The sequence below is a fragment of the Ciona robusta genome, chromosome 2 (assembly GCF_009617815.1).
Source record: "Ciona robusta chromosome 2, ASM961781v2".
Classification (NCBI taxonomy): Eukaryota; Metazoa; Chordata; class Ascidiacea; order Phlebobranchia; family Cionidae; genus Ciona; species Ciona robusta.
In genome coordinates, this window is record NC_143236.1 from 485,768 (window position 1) to 507,288 (window position 21,521).

A 21,521-nucleotide genomic window follows, 5' to 3' on the forward strand; every position below is an offset into this window, starting at 1 on the left:
ACCACCCTATGGTATGAAAAATGAAATTGCAAATTAGGGGGCTTGGAAAAAAACGAAGGCAACACGAGGCAGATTCCATTTTGCGTGGATTTGAAATGCGTAACAATGCGTTTATGACATAATGATATGTCAGTTATTTGATGATAAAGGTTGCTATAGCAACAAAACAGTGATTGGTTAAAATTTTGCAACATATTCTCCATTTTGAAAAAACGGGTTTAGGATCCTAATATATTGCAACTACAGTATTTTAGGGAATCACATAAAAGGCTACAAAGAAAATGAATCTGATTCGAAACTCGGTAAGTATTTTACCTGAAGTAATAGTGTAGATAGGCTTTTATGAAAACCAACAATTGATTTATAGTTTAAGTATAAAATACTAGCGTGTCAGTGCTGTCCGCTAATATTATTATCACATCTGCCTTCATTAACATTTTATAATATTCCGTATGAACGTTTATTATGTGATATATGCCTCAGAAAGTATAGACTGGAAGCGTTATCGTAGTAGAAGTTATATTTAGTTTATCAATACCATTTACTGCTTACCTAGGGCACTCATGGCATAAAAAATACAACTTTAACCTTGAATCGACGGTGCTTGATGACACACAGCAATTATGATAATGGGCTACACGGTTACCTTGCCATCACATGAACATGAGTAACTCTGGAGGCGAATGAAGCATCATGTATGATTTAAAAAGCCTGACTAGGCTGTTTAGTCACTTCTTTTCTCGGAACAATTCGTAACTAAACATACTTAACTGCGACCTTTTGTTATTTAAAGATTTTTCTCTTGGTGATTGTGGCATTACTATGCGTGTCCTGTTATGCTCAAACAACGGATTCGGGAGTCACTGATTCCGGTACAGATGACACTGCCACAGATGGTGACACAACCCCTGCCCCAACAGCTGCTCCGGCCACCAACCCACCTGCCACCGATCCGCCAACAACTGAAGATTCGGATAACTCAGCAGGCGAACCTGATGCTACAACTCCAAGCGGAGGTAAACAAATTTGTGGCCTTATAATTATTTACTGTTATTCTACAAATCTTTCAAATATTAATCATTTTATTTTTATTTCAGCGGTCGTCCTCCATAAAGTTCCACTGACTATTGCAACCGTTACATTTGCAGCGATAGCATCTTACATTATAGCCTAAATGTTTGCTGATCTGTTTCAACGAATGACGCATTCTACAAAACTTGTAAAAGCTGAATAAATTTCCCCTTTTTGTTGCATTACTTGTTAAATTCTCTTTTTTAAAACGATCTTTCTGAAATACACATTACAAAAATAAATGACGTTTCAGCTAATCCGACGTTTATATTCCTTAAAAAGCAAATCCGATTCTATCACTGGAACATCTCAACATTCCTAATTGACCCTCAACCTCTATCGTATTTATAAATTCCAATCACTTGGTTGAGTAGAGAAAAAGTCGATGTTATTTAAGGAAACTTTATTCTCTCACAATAACCTTTCAGATGTAAAGAGTTTAAAGCTTTTGTGAAATTAACACGCAAACTAATTTAGGGCATTTCGTATCTTACTCATATTTCGTAAACTAGTCATGTTTTTATTTTCTTTTGGAAGTAAACATTTTACAGAGTTATAGGCGTTACCGTATCCTCACGGCTCTAAAAGGGCGTTGGTGATTGTTAAAACCAAGTTTAGTTTAGTATGACTGAATGAATAAACGAATGTGACATAACACGAGGTGTTCTGTTTCGTACACCTCGTGTTAGCTTACGAGTTAGCCACGAATGTAACTGTGTGGGTGATCGTTTTTCTTGTTGATATATTTGTTTTTATTTATGGCTAACAAGTTAACAACTTAGACTAGGAATGTACAACATGTAACCTGCAAAGCCAACAGACTATTTTTGCTTGAATTTATTTGATGTGAAAGTTAATTATGTAGTAAGGTGGGGGGAGTTTGGACACCTTTTCATTCTATTTTCTCGTCCCATTTGGTAGAAAACAAAGAACAATAAAACTGTCACGACTCCCATAGACTGTTATCAATTGTTTAAAACACGATCAAAATATTTGAATATTATGCGCTAAAGGTGTCCCATCTTCCCCCATCCTACTATATAGCAGTTTTCTTTAGAAATTTATGCGTCCAAACTTTATATTTCTGCATGAAGATAACCCCCTTTTTAATATGCAAAAATATAACAAATGCAAAAATATACTATTGAGAACAAATGCAAAAATATACTATTGATACTTCATGCAAGCCTTTATGTTAAATAAGCATACGGCCAGTGGGTTCACCCAGTAATATTAATATCTGGCCTTTCTGTAATAAATTTAACTTCCTGTAATGATTGCGGTTAAGTGGCCAAGGACGCATACACCCACAATAGTAGCAGCGAAAATATTTTTAGGTGCTAACGATATCCCATCTTATACCTCACAGTATCATAGTAATTAGTGTTCTTGGTTGAATTATATATGCAATATTACCACTGAACTTTTTAACCCCAAGTGTTAAATTGAATGATGTAGATTTACCGTAATCTGAAACTCGTGCCGGTTTAATCCTATCTGCTTGCTATCCGCGTGATGACGTCATATGTATAAGAATGTATGTAAGGTAGAGGATAGCTGGCTCGTGCATTTATGTTCATTACATGGACAAGTTAGGTTAAAACAACGTCTCTAATAACTTTAATTGAGAGATATATATGTCGTGTTAAGAAAAGTTTATTCATTTACAGTTTATGCATAAAAGTAAACGCGGCTCTGTATATTTTCGAATGTCATCGAATTATTGTCGCATATTTTGTTAATGAACGATCAATGAGACATATCTATGTTTTGTAGCTATAACGCGGGAATGTGATTCATATTGTGACGAAGAAATTATTCATGTTAAATATTTCGACGTTTCCGTTTTTGAGTCAATTCAAATGCAGTATACAAAGCAAGCTAATTGAAACCGTGCATTCGATTCAAGCTATTTGTAAGCTAATTGGATATGCGATGACAAACATAGTTTAGAATATTGGAACAAACTGTATCAAATTATAGAAAACAATACAACAGGATTTTGCAAATATAACTCTTTGAGTAAATATGGTGTTAGATTTGAGTTTTCTGACCAACGATGAGATCTTGCACTTACAATCTGTTTTGAATCGTGAAAAGGCGTTTTATAACAAGATCAACAGAACGAGGTATATGTGCTATATCTGCCTATCAATTAAATACGTGTGTTTTTAGTTGTACTGTTTGAATGGTGAGCAAATGTGTCAATACACAGTTAATATTAATCGGCGACGTCAACGTATAATGTGCATCAGAAATATTTGGTTAATCTTGCTTAATATATCTTATTTATTCCACATTATAACAAATATAAATATGTATATATACCAACGCTTTTTATTTAAGTATCAAACGCTTGAATATTCCTCTTTTAGATGTTGACGTTTAATTAATTGTATTGAATAAATAAGCGGGCTCGGGAGTTTCCTATGCTTACAGTATTTCCTCGTAAATTCGTGTAGAAGCCTGTTTAAACCGACGCCGATCAGTTTGATGGCTGTTATTACAATGTACGTTGTAGTGTAGGTTACTGCAGTGGTCCAAAGCACTTTATTAGTGCACGAATAATAACCTGTTTTACATATTAGTGTAATCACGGTTACAGAGCATTAAAAAATAGCACCTTACTATTTCGCACTTTTTTACCTGTTTAAAGTATACTGTTTCTATTTTACATATCTTTTTAATATTTAAAAACAGTAATTAGCTTTGACGGGTGTTTTATAAAGTCGTGATAATACTGTCGAATAATTCTGTAACCTTATTTTCCTGATTATCATTGAATGGTGGTCCGTAAAACAGAAAATTAAAAAAAGTCCCGTCTGACAAAGTGTCCCATCTTCCTCCACCCTACTTTTATATACAGCATGTATAGTATGGTGGAGTATAAAATATAAAAAAGCTTTCATTTTTTATCTTATTTGGTAGCTAACAAAAAAAAATTACAAAAATAAATATCCATAACAGCTTAAATGGAGGATTAAGAAATATGGGAGTTAGGTGTTAATAGTGTTTCATCTTAATGGTACTTAAATTAAATTCATTTTAGAGTGGTATGGTCTCGTATCTCATCCGATGACGTCATTAGAACTGAGTTTAGTAACAAGAAACGTGTTCCCTTCGTACCTGCTTCACAAATTGTTTTAAATGCATTAAAAGGTAATACAAGTGTTGCAAAAATTTAATTTTATTAAATTTGTGTAAATATTGTTGCATTTTAGAAATTCCATATCGTGATGATGAAAAGTTGAGCAAGTCTATATCTCATACAATATGCTCAAATCAACTTTTAAATGTAAGTATGACATAATTGTTCCACCTTTATTTAAAATTGAATATTGAATTTTATGCCAGGAAGAAGTGGACAAACAAAGTGAAGATGATAAGAATCCAGCAGAAGAAATGCCTTGTAATGACGATACACATGATGCAATAAAACTACCTTATACACCAGCTGCAGTAGAAGAAGGAAATGTTAAGGTAACCAGCAACGTCGATATGGTTTGTCCAGCACGAGAAGTAAACGAAATTGAGTTGCAAGATATTGAAGTAGGGCAGGAAAGTTTCGCGTACTGTGCAAAGCCCGGCATACAGCAAGGGGTATCTGATGGAAATCCAACGCCAACAAAAGTCAAACCAAAGTCAGTTACACCAACAAAGCCTCTGTTTGAATCTGCCACAGTGTCTAATATTCTATGGTGTTTACCAAAACCAGTCACAACTAAACTTTCAACAGCCGAGAAGCACAATCCTCCTAAAGTAATGATGTACAACATGACTACGACACCACCGAAGTCAAATTCTCGAAAACCGTCCTCTGCTGTTTTGGATTTTACCAACGAAAAACACGTACCAGATGTAATCAAGCCGACAAAATGTAACTTCAACCAATACTCACCGGAAAGCTCAATCTCTACTCCAAACACTAAACATTCGAAATCACCTAAAAAAAGTCAAAACAGTAGGCGTTCTTCTTCTAAATCTACACCTGAAAAGCCCAGCACACCGCAGAAATATTCACCAATATCAGCAACTGCAGTATCTCCTGTCCAATCTAACCAGCTAAACTCCTCGCCTACATGGAGCTCTCCCAGTGAAGCTGCATCCGAGGTTTTCTTTGCAGCAGAAGATTCGCCATTTGCAAGAGGGACATCAGTAAAGAATGAATTCTCATCGTCTTACCAGAGGTCACGCACAGCACCTAAACGCATGTCTTCGCTTCAATCGACATTTGGGGAAACGCTTTCCCAAGGAGACACATTTAGCTCTCAATTTGAAGATGAGCCGAAGATTTTCTCGTCAGGTTTGAACCGTTTTTTGATGCCTTGCAACACCATTGGATGTAAGTGTACAGTGGGATTCTTATTTAACAGCTACTTTTTCAGAGCAAGAAACAAGTTTCAAGTCACAAGAAGATGACTCTCGTTCGCTTGGCTCGGTTTCTGTCATTCAAGACGTAAAGCTTGACGTTCTTGTAAAAATTATATTTAATTTTCATTTAAATAAGAAAATGCCGTCATTTCGGGAATTTGACGCCATTTCGATAGGACCTGTTTTTCGTTTAACTTAAATCCCGAACAATTATGTTTGATATCAAATCACTTAATGTTTGTTATTACAGGGTTGTGCAGGAGAACTGATTGTTTCTTTGACATATTACCCAGCTAATTCCATGTATAAACGGACACAGTGTCCACTGAAAGGAACGTAAGTATATACGTTGCTGTAGTTGTCAGTTAATATGAACTAAACATCAATGTCCAGTGCTGTGGCTAGCAAACCTGCCTCAAGCTCATGGTAAACTATGGATGTATGTGTTCTTTGGCAAGGCACTTAGCGGCAATTGTTTCAAACCAGTGGCCGTCCATATACCAAAATATTGAAAAAGGCGGACATCAATTGATGAAACAGAACACTTCTGTGTCATTTGTCGTTTATTTACAAATATACTTACATTGTTAATACAGACGTAACCCTGAAGATCCTAATATGGACGTTATCTCTCGAAGAAGCTATGTAACTTCTACGGGCTCCCGTTTACCAGTACATAGATTATCCGAAAGTGGGGCAGCAGAAGCGGATGATTCTGAGTTACGTTTGAAAATTGTTGGAGCTAATCAATTGAAGCTTCCAGGACATATTAAACGGTACCATACTATATTACTTTGTAGTTAAGTAGTCTTTTTCGGCCCCTTTAGCATATGATCTTAATTTTATTTCAACTTGGTCTGTCATTCGGCAAGATTTCAAAACTGATGGAATTTGGAATAAAATTAACGTTATATACCTAAGAAGTATACACAAATCACTTAAGTGGGGTGGGCGAAATGAGACACCTTTTTATTCTAATTTATCGTTCCATTTGGTAGTAAACAAATAACATTCAAAGGAATATAAAACCGTATCCGCATGACTCCCATATACCATTGTTAACTGTTTAAAACACGATCAGGAAATTTAGAAATTATGTGCTAAAGGCGTCAGTCACATCTTTCCCACCCCATTATATTACGTAACGCCTGGTAGAAGAAGGTTTCAGATTCTAAAAACGGTTTTATGCCATGTTACAGAAATAAGTCTAAGACGTACGTGAAGTGCTACATGCTACCGGATAAATCGCACAGGTCGAAAATGAGAAGCACAATTATTAAGTCAACCAACAGCCCACGGTATGAGCCCTTTATTTGTATTGCCGCTGCATAACAAAAGTCAACACTGCTGTTATCACATTTTTGTATTATTTTGTCGCTTGTGGGTGATGATAAGTTTTCTGTAGGGCTGACAATTTGAACTTAGTGACGAGTAATTGCCATCAAGTGACTTACCCATAGACACAACACGGCCACACAGGTTTAGCGGCATGGAATCGTATCTTTGCTGGCAAAAGCAGGCTAACCACTGTGACAGAGCGCGCATAAATGGAGACAATGATGATTCTTTAATTATTCTCACGTGACAGGGTAACTTAAATGTTCAGTGCCATGTTATATACGGTACATATAACATGGACCTGTTTACATCTCGTACCCATATACGAGAACTAACCACTTATCTGGCCACTTATGTTCAATATTATCATGATCATACCCGCTACCAAGGGTTAGTTACCGTGTATACCACTAACATATGCATGTCGGTTTATCAAACAGATACAATCACAACTTTGTATTTCGCGGATTTAACAAGTCAGAATTGATGGAGAGATGTATTGAGATAATGGTGGTTGGTGTTGGTTCTGCTGGATCAAGAAGAAAGTCAAACACCGTTGGTGGGATTCGATTGTCCTCGGGAGAGCGTAAGATATTTACCAACTTAAGGCAGCTTCTAATCTAACAACCCCCTGAACCATACCCACAGTTATTTTTTTGTACATCTTAGTATTTAAGTCCTAAACTTTTATATTTTGTCCCGTTTAAATTGCCGTCACACCTTACACATTTCCCCTCCCTCGTAAGACAAAGCTCACAACATCTGAATATAGTAACAAATCTCAAGACGGCGTTAAGTGTGTGTTGCAAATATAGAAAACATATAGTGGGGTGGGGGAAGATAGGACACATTTTGACTCTATTTTCTCGTCCCTTTTAGTAGTAAACGAAGAATATTCAAAGAATTATAAAACTATATCCTCACGACTCCCATATACCGTTGTTAATTATTTAGAACATGATCAGGCTATTTGAATATTATGTGCTAAAGGTGTCCCATCTTCCCCCATCATACCTTTTGTTTGGGCTTCTATGTACTACATGCTATCAATTGTCTGTTTGATTCTTAACTACGTGTTCATAGATTAAACATCTATATGAACTTATTCGACTTTTAATAATTTTTTTTCTTCGCTGATTATAAAAATAATAAAAAATGACCTTGCTTTAACGGCATTACCACGTAACACTTGCGCTATGGTGGGAAACCGGCAGTACACTTCATGCTGAAGTTACATCGATTGGTAAAACGCCAAACTTTATAGGTCATATATAGTGTGTTAGCTTTCAGCTGTTGTTTTTAAGGCATAACGTGATATATAAGCAAAGGATATTTTGGTTACAAACATTAATTTTGATTATATAATAGGGTGGGGAAAATTGGGACACATTTTAACTCCATTTTCTCGTCCAATGTGGTAGTAAACAAGGATTTTTCAAAGAATTATAAAACTATATGCTCAAGACTCCCATAGACCGTTGTTAACTGTTTAAAACACGATCAGGGTATTCGGATATTATCGCCAAAGATGTCCCGTCTTCCCCCATCCTACTATACTTCATCTGCCATCCGGCAAGACACCATTAAGGTAGAAAAGAGTATTTCTTTTACAGAAACCTCTTTGTATACTTTTTTTAGGTAAACATATCGGTAAACCTGCCGAGTGGATGGACTCTAATGCGGAAGAACGAGAGTTGTGGATGAAGTCGTTGTCAGCACCTGGGATGGAAACAATTTCAATAATTCCTCTTCGATCTCATATAAAACCAACATATAAATAGATGTATATAGTAGGGTGGGACAGTTTTTTTTATATATATTTTATCGTTCTATTTGGTAGTAAACAAAGAATGTTTACATACTTATACAGTTGTATCATAGTATACTGAAGTGATCACTTCAGTATACTATGGTTGTATTCTCACGACACCTAAAAAGGTATTAATTGTTAAAATGCGATTAGGAAATATGGGATATTATGTGCTAACGGTATCTACCTTACCCCACAGTATTATATTATTATATCGAGTCTTACGCTGTATATATCCATGTTGCCGTTATCATGTACAACAGTTACTGCTGATGTACAAATCCAATATTGCTGTAATATGTCTCAATTGCTGCTGCATGTTTGATTATATGATCTTTTAAAGTTTTGTAGGCTCTTATAGTAGTTTAGTGTAACCCGAAACAGATTTTAAAACTGGTGAACACCTGCTGCTCCCTATATATAAAATATTCTTTTTGTATATTAATCTGTCTCGAAACCAAAATGAACACAAGTCCACCGCAATGTAAATAAAATTTTATGTACATTCATTTTTGACCATGATATGCGTTACTGGGAAAGAACCGATTCATGTAATATATAAGATAGAAACGTTAAAACTAAAATCGCGCTAGAAGTCACGTCACTATCAGCTCGCTATTTAATACTTGAAGTTAATTGGTCTGGTCGCTGACGGGATTGACGCCTCGCATTATCGGGATTTTTTAAAAATCTTCTTTTACGGATATCTATTCAATAAAAGACAGAAAAAAATGTTTCTGAAAAAACATAGTATAGTAGATGGGACACCTTTAGCACAGAATATCCAAATACTTTGATCGTGTTAACACCGATCTATGGGAGTCGGAAGGGAATAGTTTAATAAGTATTTCATTTTCTTGGTTTACTACTAAATGCGACAAAAAAATAAAATGAAAAAGGTGTCCCGTTTTCCCCCGTCCCACTAGATTAAGATGCTGGTATGCTCGCTGAATCATAGAAAAAACTCCGATGTTTTGTAGTTTGCAAGGGTGAACGATTGAACCTTGAAACACCAACCGTAGTTTCACAAAAAAATAGAATAAAATGTTTCGTACAGTTTGATTTTGTTTTATAAAATTATTGTTACTTTTGTGAAAAAACTTAGACATGCGTAAGAGAAAAATAGGCAGTGGTCAATATATGTTTTAAATTACAGTGAAATCAGCATAAATATACTGTTTTAAAACTATATTTATATAAAGTTTACATGACAAAGAAACTAGCACCGGTTAATTTCGGTGGGTTAACTACAAGTCGTAAAATACTACCTCACCCTTTCTGGGACAACTCAAATATAATATATTAATATGATAACGTTCCGACTTTAACTAGTCGGAGTTCCGACAGTACCTCGAGTGGCCTCTCTCATCTGTGCCAGAGTTTTTATACGGACTCTGATCTGTGCCACTCTATGCCTACATCACGGCGCTGCTAGCTAGATTGTGTTTTCAGTGCATGGATTTGTAATTTGTAATTAATAGTGTAAAACGGCTGGCCGAATCAGGGCATTCTTAAAACACCAACGGGAACACTGGCTGATTCGTGGCGATAGCGGGAAACACTATTCTTATAAAAGCCCGGGATTTTGCTTTTTTCGTTTATTCATTGTGCTTGGCAGTTTTGCACTATTAAGTAGTAAACGGATGTAACGAATGGCGTTCTTGTAGTAAAGTAAGATTGCTTTATTTCACTGGTATTCATACTATAGGTCATGTATCGTTTTAGGTGCAATTAAAGAATGTTATACTAAAATAACATAAAGTACTCCAGAGACCAGACGTTAAGGCGTATTGCCTAATCTGTATTCATGTGTCATAACGTCATGGAGGATTCCCCACTAGTACCCTAACTCCTATAACCACCTCTAACATTTTCCACCAGACCAGCCTATTGATGTACCAGAGGATGCTTGATTATTCATTAGTGCGGGGTTGGTGGTTAGCAAATAACGTGGGGGGGATTTTTCACTAGCACCATATAGTAATTCCATTTATTTGTATATTATACATGTTTACATGCAGGGAGTATAATACACAGCAGTATGGATATAAGAGTGTCTGGTTCACAAACTGTTTACAATGACAAAGCAGCAGCCAGAGTGGTGGGGGCACGGTTGCGAAATTTACTCAAACTTCCCAAAGCCCACAAGATGTGTATATTTGAGTGGTTTTATTCTCATTTGGACACTGCTCTTCTAAAAGGAGATAATGATTTTTGCATGTGCTTGAAAGAGTCATTTCCGGGACTTAAAACAAGAAATTTAACAAGAGCTCATTGGTGCAAAATAAGAAGATTGATGGGGAAACCAAGAAGATGTTCGGCGGCTTTCTTTGAAGAAGAGCGAGCTGCATTAAACAACAAAAGAGATAGAATACGGCAACTGCAGCAAAGTAAAATTGGAAGGGAAAACACGGACGCATGGTGTGATTTGCCCCGTGAGGTTCCAATGCCACTGGTGGTCGGTACCAATGTTACCGGGCACCTCCATGGAAGCCACGATGGTTTGTTCACCGGCCAAATTGATGCTGTTGATATTTTAAATTCTTCCTATAGAGTCATCTTTGATCGTCAGAATATTGGAATACGAACTGTGCGGGATATTGATGTATCTAGCTCTGAACCGCAAGAAACAATCAATTTGCTCTCTTTGATGGAAAACAAACGGCATATACCAAGATCATCGTCTAAGTTCTCGATGATGCATCTTGATCCAGATAGCACTCTTCAAAGCCCTTCCAGTGAACATGATCCTATTTTAGGTCGTTCTCCATTGAGAAGTAAGTTACTTGGGTCTTTAAATGAAAATGGTGGAACTATAGGAGGATTTCCTGTGCAGCTTCTAAAGAGTATTGCCCGACTTTCAAAAATCCTTACAATCAAACGAGATAAAATTCATAAGCTTGGTGAAATGAATTCTCAAGCAGAAAAAGCGAATTCTTATGGGGAAGCACTATCGCTAGAATTTCAAAGAAAGTATGCAACAATTGTTCTTGACTTGGAAAGAATTAACAAAGATTTAAATGAACTTTTGGTGAGTGTGCAAAAGTTTTGCAGTGAACTGTATCCGGAACAAAGCTCACCGAATGATCAGGTTGCTCAGATTCGCCAATTGTGCTTGACCAGAGCTGAAGAAATGGTGCGTACAAAGAATGTTGGTGATGATGTTGCTGCTGGTTCAAAACGAGCGATTAAAAACCATGCTATGACAGACCTTATCACGCATCTTACTGCCTTAATGATGCAAGTAAAATACTTTAAGGAAAACATTGGAAACTCGATTGAATACAAGTCGCTTATTGATGCTTTGAAAGAAATAAAGTTAAAGATTTCATCTGAAAATTTGGACAGTTTTCGTAACAATGTTGAAATTCATATTGTGCATGTCAAAAGTGGAATGGACCAAAGTGAGCTTGGGACACCAAGCTTTAGTTAATACATAAAACTCTTGATTGCGATGTTTTTCTTACTTTGTTAGTTATAGGAAAAAATGAATTAATATAGCTGGTGTTTCATCTCTGATTTGTCGAAAAATAAAGTTAAACATTATCAGTTTGTTGTGAAAAGTAATGTAACAAATCTGCAGTTACACTAAGACTAATGAGTCATTTTTTGATGTACCCCAATATTGGGGATCCTGCTTTATCGCTTTTGCATATTGTGTTCTCATTCACAGTTTAACATATATTACTAGCAGATGAAAGAATATATTGTACATTAGAATGCCTTATATTTTTTATTTGTGGTTTGAGTCTAACCTGTTCTACTGTGAACCTGCTCTTAATAATTGAAACCCAATTACAATTACCAATGTATAATAGACAAATTTGAAAATCCTAAATTTAAATACAGGTGTAATCGTTTTTGAATTTATTATTTACATTATGTCTGTTGGTGCTTCACATGGAAGACTTTTAATCAAAGGTGGTCGGGTGGTGAATGCTGATTGTTCTGTGGATGCTGATGTCTTTGTAGAGAATGGAATTGTATTAAAGGTATTTTTTCAATATAAGTTTGTTTAGGGTAGAATACTATGAATCAGAATGTAACTACTTTATCTTTATGTAGCGGAAACATGACAGTCGTTAAAACATGGGTGTTTTTTTATACACCTCATGCCTGCTGACAAGTTACGTAACTTTGTGGGTGCTTGTATTTTTCTGTCTGACTGACAGTATGTAACCGGTGCCTTGCCACTGTGTACAGCATTCTGTTTTTAAATTGTAACCAGAATATACCGGTTCAATGCTTATACCACTGTGGGCACATAGTGTCTTTAAGTGTGGCACTTGACAGGGCCACTCAATAATTATTGACAACTAACAATAACCTTGTCCAATTTGCCCACCATGGAGACAAATAAATTTTACCAACAGTCAACATATACCATTGTCCATAGATGTAACGTCATGGTATCGGTTTGGTTTTATATGTAATACAGCTTTTAATGTTATGTTAGGGGGGATCTATACAAACAACCAGGGTCAATTATATTGCTTTTGCTCAATAAGAATTTCCTCAGTTTTACAAATCTAAGTGTAACTCTAATAATAATTGGTATTGTTACCCTAAATTTAAAAAAAAAACACTCTAATTAAGAGGATTATAACAATTGATGTTATACTGGAGGAAAGTAGAATGAGGGTATAATGATATCATAGGCGCCGATTTTTTTAAATTGCAGAAGAGGCCACGTTTATGATGACGTCATTCGTTTTGCAGAAATTAGGAAAATACGGTATACGCGAGTTTTTTTCACTCGCGCCAAAACAGGATTAAGCTATACTTTCCATGGCAGCAGTAACAATAACGGCGACTATTAAAGTTTGCCAAAGCTGCTGCCTATCGTTCATGCGGGTATGAAACTGGCAAAATCACACAGTCAAACTCGTTCGTCGTTCTGAAGGACGTTGTTCGTACGATACGCACACGAACATTAATGACGCCTCAAGAAACATCAATGCTGTTGATTATTACATAGGTCTTAATTTTGTACAGATCTAGTGTTTGAGGGGTTTTTAAAGCATTAAAACTGTTTGTAGATCGTTTTTAGGCGATTCGCAACATAGGCTTTGCCTGTCAATCGTTACTTTCGATGACGTATTAATTTTACGAGCAGCTAAAGTTTGTTCCAAAATATGTAGCAAGCACCTATGTCTGCAGATAGCTGTTAAAGTACTTAATTGAATCCAAGGACATCCGCCACGCACAAAGATTAAACCGTTAAGTTAAAGCTTTAATGTGTTTAATACAGACCAATGTATGTGTTATTTGTTTTATTTTAATACAGTCGTTGTATAACCGTATTTGCAAGGGCGCTAGCCATATACTCATAGCAAGCTGTTTTAAGTATAAAACTAACGTATGTTCACTTTTCGTTAAAGTTTTAATAAACAGTCTCCACCGTAAACGTACACTATTCAGTTTGCTTTCTCTTGGATTGCTAATAATGAACGCGTCAAACCGTATTATGACGTCAATAATCGACGCATCAAATAATAATATGACGCAAATAATCAGCGTGTGAATCGCTACTATGTCGTAACAAAGCGTTATGCGTGGACGCTTGGTTGAGAAAAACGTTACGGAAAATGATCGTTGTTACGCCAATCGATGGCGTAATAACTCAGTACGTTTGAATATACAGTTCTTTAGCTATTTGCGGGCTTAAAACGACTAGTTCTTTAATTTTAAACGGGTTTTATTAATAAAATGCAGTTATACGCAGAAGGTGCTGCACCGTCTGCATAATATCCAGAGTAGGCCGGCCTCGTCTGCACCATATAAAACGGCGCCCATGAATGATATTATGACTTACATGGACATGGTATATATTTGATTTAATAAACCTAGGTAATAAATTACTGTGATTAGGTTGGAAAGAACCTTGAAGTTCCTGGTGGGACTCGTGTTGTAGATGCTGTGGGAAAGTTGGTGATGCCCGGTGGTATAGATACTCATACTCATATGCAACTACCGTTTATGGGAACATTTGTAAGTTTGTCCCTTATTATCATATAGTACAATGGGGGAAGATAGGACACTTAAGTCCGGCGCCGTGGCCCAGTGGTTTAGGCGCTTGCATCGAAACCAAAGTGTCCCCGGTTCGGTGCTCGGCAGCGGTACTACCACTGATCGGCGTATGTGTCCTTGGGCAAGACACTTAACGGACATTGCTCCAACCCAGCGGTCACTAATGGGTTGTCTAAATTGTAAGCCATATCAAATAAAATCATACACAAAGTTGAAAAGCATGGTAACTCGTAAGCACACGAGGATAAAAAATGGTGCCAACAATACGCGTCTGACTGCGATGCGGTGTCGCGGCACCGCACGCAAAAAAGACTTAAATGGGCTTTTCCGGGTGTTGGGGTAATGGGCCAAATCTGGCCTAAATCCCAGGTCCTTGACAAGGACCTCACCCATAAAGAATAAAAAAAAAAAAAAAAAAAAAAACACTTAAGCACAGTCATATTGCCAAATATTTCCGCAATCAATAAAGATGCGGTTTTTGGGTAATACCACGAATTAGTACTATTATTCCTTTATAAATTGACAACAATTAAATAAAATATATTAAAACACACCAGAAGTTATTTAGCGATGCGCACAACAGGTAAAAATTTTCAAATTCGAAAACACACAGGATAAGATGGGACAGTTTGAAATCATTGTTAATTTTGATTAATAAGTGTATTTATAAATAGGAATATACCCAAATAACAGGAAATAATACTGTACGCTTTGAAAATTAAGCCTAAACATTCTTTTTCTTGCCCTACGCCCCTACTACTATAGTTTTTACATGTTACCTATACATTATATTATTGAATAACAATTGGTATTGTTTGATCGACAATGGGTAATGTTTCAACATCAATTGATAAATATTGTATCCTACAAATGACAAATGTATATGAACTTATAATACAAGAAAAATGATAATAACTATTGATAAAGTTTTTATTTTTACTACAAATTGGGTATTACTTCTCTGTTTTTGGCACAAGCCACTTCTCATAAATTATCACCAAGTGCAAATGACCAAATTTCGAATATATTTTCTAAATATTATCTTTTTATCATATTAGTATCTTATAGTTGGATAACCCCTGAGGTCTAAATTACTAAATTATAAGCAAATCTTTCAAAGTTTTGCAATGAAAACATACAAAACTACAATGTGGGGGAAGATGGGACTCTAAATTGAAATATATTTACATTTGCAGTATTCTGCAACTTGTAGTTAACCTACCGAATTTAACAAGCTGTGCTAGTTTTTTTGCCATGTAAACTTCATATATATAACTTTAAACCGTCATTTTTTTGTTGTGTTTTTTTACGAAACTAAAACTAGTTTTATGAGACAAAATCAAACTGTACGAAATATTCAAGGTTGTTTTATAAAGCTATGAAACTAGTTTAATCGTTCGCACACGCAAACTAAAAAAGTTCATCGGCTTTACTATGATTTAGCGAGCATTAAAAAATAGCACCTTACTATTTCGCATTTTTTCACCTGTTTAAAGTATACTGTTTCTATTTTACATACTTTTTTAAATATTTAAAAACAGTAATCAGCTTTGACAGGCGTTTTATAAGGTCGTGATAACACTGTCGAATAATTCTGTAACCTTATTTTCCTGATTATCATTAAATAAGGGTCCGTAAAAAGAAAATTTAAAAAAAGTCATGTCTGACAAAGTGTCCCATCTTCCCCCACCCTACTATATCAGATTTAATGCGAAAAATATTGAATGGTTGAAACTTTAAAGGTTATTATAAACCAATGAATGTCACTTAGTTCGCTTGGTGGAGCAACGGTAGTCAATACCTTGTGCCCGCTAACCATTTGGCATTTACCACATAAAACACAAAAAATATTTTTTTTATCCATTCAGCATTTGTGATGGAGAACTTACTGTAATGCAGGGTTCCCAAACCGCGGCCCGCGGGCCATCTGCGGCCCGCAGGAGCAAAATAAATGGCCCTCAGAGGACCTCAAAATTACCGATTGCATACGTTCACAAATAAACATATTACTTTAAAAAATCGTCTAAAAATGTTTTATTGATTTCTGTAATAATTTACATTGTCTTTGTTACGTCACAAAAATAGGCTGTCACAGCATCAGCCAACCTTATACGCTTGTTACTCTGGTAAAGGGGTTATATCGCGACATGATTCAACAAAAATACTTTGAAACTTGTCTTTTACTCCGCAAGTACGTAGTTTAATCTGTTTTAGAAGCCATGTTTATTACCAGCATATGTGTCGAACTTCCTGACCTAACTAACAGTATTCGTTATAACCAAAGTTTGACCAATACACGTCGCGTCACCAATATAGCAGGGAAAACCTTGCCTGACGCATAATCATGATTTCACATGTTGGCCCGCGATAAAATAAGTTTGGGAACCCCTGCTGTAATGAAAAGTCTGAAAGTGATCTTTTTTTTTAACAAATACTTTTTTAAAACAAACTTGCTAGAAGATCTCTTTTAAACTAATAATATGCCTGGCAGCAACAACTGGTTTAAAAATAAGGTACTGTAATCTTTATTAACCATTTACAAAGATTTGTTTAATACGATTATTAGGCAGTAGATGATTTCTATATTGGTACAAAAGCTGCAATTGCCGGTGGTACGACGATGATCTTGGATTTCGTGCTTGATCAGAAAGGCGTGTCACTGCTTGAAGCTTATGATAAGTGGAGGGGTTGGGCAGATGCTAAGGTTTGCTGCGACTATTCTCTACATATGGCTGTCACATGGTGGAGCCCACAGGTAATTTATTGCTGAGATTTAATTACATTTATCCCGGCAGTTTGTTATTATTTATAATTCTAATGCAGATATAAAAGTTTAATTCCATTCTTGTATTTGTATGATATTATAAGCAGTGCACGCATTCAACATCAACAGATCACTTTTATGATTATGAAAGTATTTTCCACATGTAAATGTATCATTGGTAATTGATTTTTTAGGTAAAATTAGAAATGGCTGAAATCGCTAAGAACAGAGGAATCAATTCATTTAAAATGTTCATGGCATACAAGGATGTTTTTATGCTCGATGATACCGATCTTTACGAAGTTTATAAGAACTGTCGAGAAATTGGAGCGCTTGCAATGATGCATGCTGAGAATGGTCATGTTATTGATAATGTGAGATGTCTGTTTTAGTGTAGATTATTTATTAAAAGTTACACAGTGCACTTACTGTCACAGGCACCAAGCTTGGAGTTGCTTTTAAAATTTTAAAAGTTTGTCGCCTATGGTTCTTAAAGTTATGTCGTGATACTTAAACAAACTTTTATGATTTATCTTTTGGTTATCTTATTCTTCCAGGAGCAAAAGAGGATGTTGGAGCTTGGAATCACTGGACCTGAAGGACATGCGATGTGTCGTCCTGAAGAGGTGGAAGCTGAAGCGACGGGAAGGGCGATAATGATCGCTAATCAGGTTGGTTCACAACTCCAGTTATGGGGGTGTCTGAATTTTGAAACAGGAGTGATATCATGTTTTAACTTTTAACACTTCTATTCTAAGCCTAAAGTAAATTTTTACCTGGCTGTGTTCATCAATGAGGCTCATTATGATTGATAACAATGAATTTAACTGTATTGTTACAACAATCTCTCGTTCCAGATTTTGTTAAAACTTTAAAAAACTCCAAAAATTTAAATTATGGTGGGGCGGGATAATAAAAGAATATTATAAAGGTGACAATTTTCACGATTTAGGTCTGCAATCCAACACCATCTATACAATGTTACTCAACCTTATTTTTTATCAATCATTTTATACAAAAGTTGCCTATTCATTAGAGTTTAGCTCTCTTGTTACTTTATTTGTGTACTTTTATTAAAGAATTATTTGCGGTGAGTGACTTGAGTTATCTCTTAAAACACATGCAAACATGAGTAGTGTGAATGTCCTATGTCAATATTTCATGCAATCAAAACAACTCTGATTAAAACTACAACTGTGGGTAAGCACTGTTGTTATAACATTGCTGTTCTATAGTAATAAAGAATTGGATCTCTCAATGAATTAATCGAATTTATGGTATTCAAAATTATTTATCAGTTGAATTGTCCGATGTACATTGTTCATGTTATGAGCAAATCATCGGCAAATGTGATCGTTGAAGCACGAAAACGTGGGAACGTAGTGTTTGGTGAACCAATTGCGGCAAGTCTTGGAACAGATGGGACAAATTATTGGCACAAATGTTGGCGTCATGCTGCTGCTCATGTGATGGGTCCACCATTAAGGCCCGATATAACAACACCAGCATATCTGATGGATCTTCTTGCTAAGTTGGTGTCTATCTGTTTTTTTTTAATTTACCACATGCACACTTGGTTATTCTTTTTTGAATTTTTATTTTAAAATGAATTATTTTCCTCTTTAGTGGTGATATGGAATGCACAGGAACTGATAATTGTACATTTAATGCATCACAAAAAGCGCTTGGTAAAGATAACTTTGCTAAAATACCAAATGGTGTGAATGGTGTTGAGGATAGAATGTCAGTTATTTGGGAGGTAAGGAACATGAAAAGCATCATTTTGTTACAAAAGTCAACACATTTTTCATGGTTCAGAAAATGTTTTCTTAATGGTCAACTGAATATATTAGTGAAATGTTAATAACAAAACAAACTTGTCAGAATAACTTTACTAAATTACTTAACAATAGTTTTAAATATGGGTTTTATATGTTATTTAGCTGAATGCATTAAAGTGATGTAGTTGAATAAACCAAATTGAGTATATTGAACATATTTAGTTTTACGGATACTAAATTTAAAAAAAATACCTTTAAAGAAAGGAGTGGCTTCCGGTAAGATGGATGAAAATCGTTTCGTTGCTGTAACGAGCACAAATGCTGCCAAAGTTTTCAACCTGTATCCTCGGAAAGGAGTCATAGCACCCGGTTCCGATGCTGATATCATTATATGGGATGCAGAAGCTACAAGGTTTGAATACACCTTGTGTTTAAAATGTTGTTTGAATTTTGGTGCCAAACCAGGAGTATTAACAACTCTCTGTCTCATTTTAACTTTCCCAAAATAGAAGATCCGTTTTTTTTTTGTTGAATGTTGAGTTCCAATGAAAACAGCATTTTGTGTTTGTACAGAACTATCTCTGCGAAAACTCACCACCAAGCAGTTGATTTCAACATCTTTGAAGGCATGGTTTGCCATGGTGTCAATGTGTGCACAATAAGTCGAGGAAAGGTTGTTTATGAAGATGGAAAATTCACAGTGTCTGCTGGAGATGGAAAGTTTATTCCACGGTAAATTTTTCATTGTTTAAATCCGATTGTTGAAGATAGTGTCCCACTTAAATAATCACCCACAAAGTAATATACATGGTAACTCCTAGGCTGGCACGAGGTGTATAAAAAAGAACACCCATATTAAAAAAGAATACCCATAATATGGAATAAAGTTAATTACATTTAATCATTCAAGTGAAAAGCACCAGTAAAGTTATGGGGTGAAATATAAATAACACTCCTACTTCCAACTGGGACAAGTTTTACTGGATAAAAAAGAATGTTAGATTTACCTCAGTTAGGACTATGTTCACCAAATACAAATTTTAACTTTTGTTCCAAAAGAAAGCATGGCAGTAAAGTGATGAATATGTTTATACATTTGTTGTAGTTCTCCATTCTGCAAATATGTTTACAATCGGATAAACAAGAGAATGGAAGATTATAATCCATCCAAGGTGGAAAGGGAGCCATATGATGGCAAGTATCACATGTGTTTTGGTATTATGTAACTTGAAAGTATATCATGATAGGTGATAGCATTGTTGTGTTTAAATCATTCTTGTGGTTGTGACATTGTTTATTACTCAATACTCACACTTCATTTCATCCTAATGTACAAAATATTTAATTCTTAAAACTGAATAGTAGTAAATTTAAAGTTAAACATTCTTTAAATTTAGGACCAGTTTATCAAATTAATAAGAATGGTTCCGAATCTCAGTCGCCTTCAGTGCGTAATATGCACCACACAACTTCCATCAATACAGCAGGTAATATTTACCCCTATCTGTAGTATCTATATAACATAAGAGCCTAGCTAAAAAGTCTCACAAACAGTACACTTGTGGTAACCGGGCGGTGTATGAAACAGAACATTTGTGGTATAACTGTCGTTGCCCCACCTTGCGAGAATAAAGAAGTTATTTTTTGGAGTAATTCGTAACTAGGCACAAGGTGTATGATACAGAACACTTGTGTTGTCCAGTCTACATTGCTTGTTATCTATAATTTCATCCACTATTTATAGTAGGTTAGTGTAAGATGAGCCATATTTTCATTCTATATTCTACTCCCCATTTGGTAGTGAACAATATTTACAAAATTATATTACCGTATCCGCAGAACTCTTAAAGACTGTTAATTGTTGAAAACCCTAAGAAATGTGGGATATTAGCATAACACTCCTATTTGTCCTACCCCCAATGTTACATAAAATAAAAAGGCTTGTGAATTACTTAACCACATTTCTACAGGTCAACATGTCAATACTTCCCCCATATCCCCAACAACATCAACCAAGGTGTTGGCTCCACCTGGAGGCCGGTCACAAATTATATTCTAAAAGGAATTGGCAATTATGGTTGTGTAGTATAGACATAGTTAGGTGCCTTAAATATCTATTAGTGTAATCATGTAGTAGGGCCATACAGTTAAAACCCAATCATTCATCAATAAGGTTTTTTTCAACATGAATCAAAATGTGTGCAATGTTTATTGTATTTTGTGCAATGTAATTTTTATTGCATCATCATTATGTTATATTGTATATGTTTAATCACATCGTATTCAAGGGATTGGTAATAAAAACTGTTCATATTACGTTGACCAATGTTAGGATAATTTTAATATGTTTCATTAA

The 21,521-nt window shown here is 35.5% G+C and overlaps 4 protein-coding genes across 4 annotated transcripts; all 4 read left to right on the forward strand.

The window, feature by feature from the left end:
- The first annotated feature begins 157 nt into the window (after window positions 1-157).
- On the forward strand, window positions 158-1,326 carry LOC149739478 (uncharacterized). Its single transcript, XM_089871696.1, has 3 exons — window positions 158-302; window positions 794-1,016; window positions 1,098-1,326. The coding sequence occupies exons 1-3, from the start codon at window positions 282-284 to the stop codon at window positions 1,172-1,174; spliced, it is 321 nt and encodes a 106-aa protein (XP_089727822.1). The 5' UTR covers window positions 158-281; the 3' UTR covers window positions 1,175-1,326.
- Window positions 1,327-2,810: 1,484 nt separating this feature from the next.
- LOC149739479 (uncharacterized) lies at window positions 2,811-8,817 on the forward strand. The gene is made up of 10 exons (XM_089871652.1): window positions 2,811-3,200; window positions 4,121-4,230; window positions 4,293-4,366; window positions 4,426-5,374; window positions 5,457-5,527; window positions 5,693-5,778; window positions 6,039-6,218; window positions 6,642-6,740; window positions 7,221-7,366; window positions 8,419-8,817. The coding sequence occupies exons 1-10, from the start codon at window positions 3,100-3,102 to the stop codon at window positions 8,559-8,561; spliced, it is 1,959 nt and encodes a 652-aa protein (XP_089727778.1). The 5' UTR covers window positions 2,811-3,099; the 3' UTR covers window positions 8,562-8,817.
- Window positions 8,818-10,489: 1,672 nt separating this feature from the next.
- Window positions 10,490-12,439, forward strand: LOC149739480 (protein lin-9 homolog). The gene has a single exon (XM_089871664.1). The coding sequence runs from the start codon at window positions 10,632-10,634 to the stop codon at window positions 12,021-12,023; it is 1,392 nt and encodes a 463-aa protein (XP_089727790.1). The 5' UTR covers window positions 10,490-10,631; the 3' UTR covers window positions 12,024-12,439.
- A 4-nt stretch (window positions 12,440-12,443) lies between these two features.
- On the forward strand, window positions 12,444-21,487 carry LOC149739481 (dihydropyrimidinase-like). Its single transcript, XM_089871659.1, has 12 exons — window positions 12,444-12,582; window positions 14,462-14,581; window positions 17,187-17,375; window positions 17,579-17,758; window positions 17,942-18,055; window positions 18,683-18,915; window positions 19,011-19,143; window positions 19,426-19,577; window positions 19,739-19,897; window positions 20,271-20,359; window positions 20,563-20,652; window positions 21,136-21,487. The coding sequence occupies exons 1-12, from the start codon at window positions 12,472-12,474 to the stop codon at window positions 21,222-21,224; spliced, it is 1,659 nt and encodes a 552-aa protein (XP_089727785.1). The 5' UTR covers window positions 12,444-12,471; the 3' UTR covers window positions 21,225-21,487.
- The last annotated feature ends 34 nt before the right edge of the window (window positions 21,488-21,521 follow it).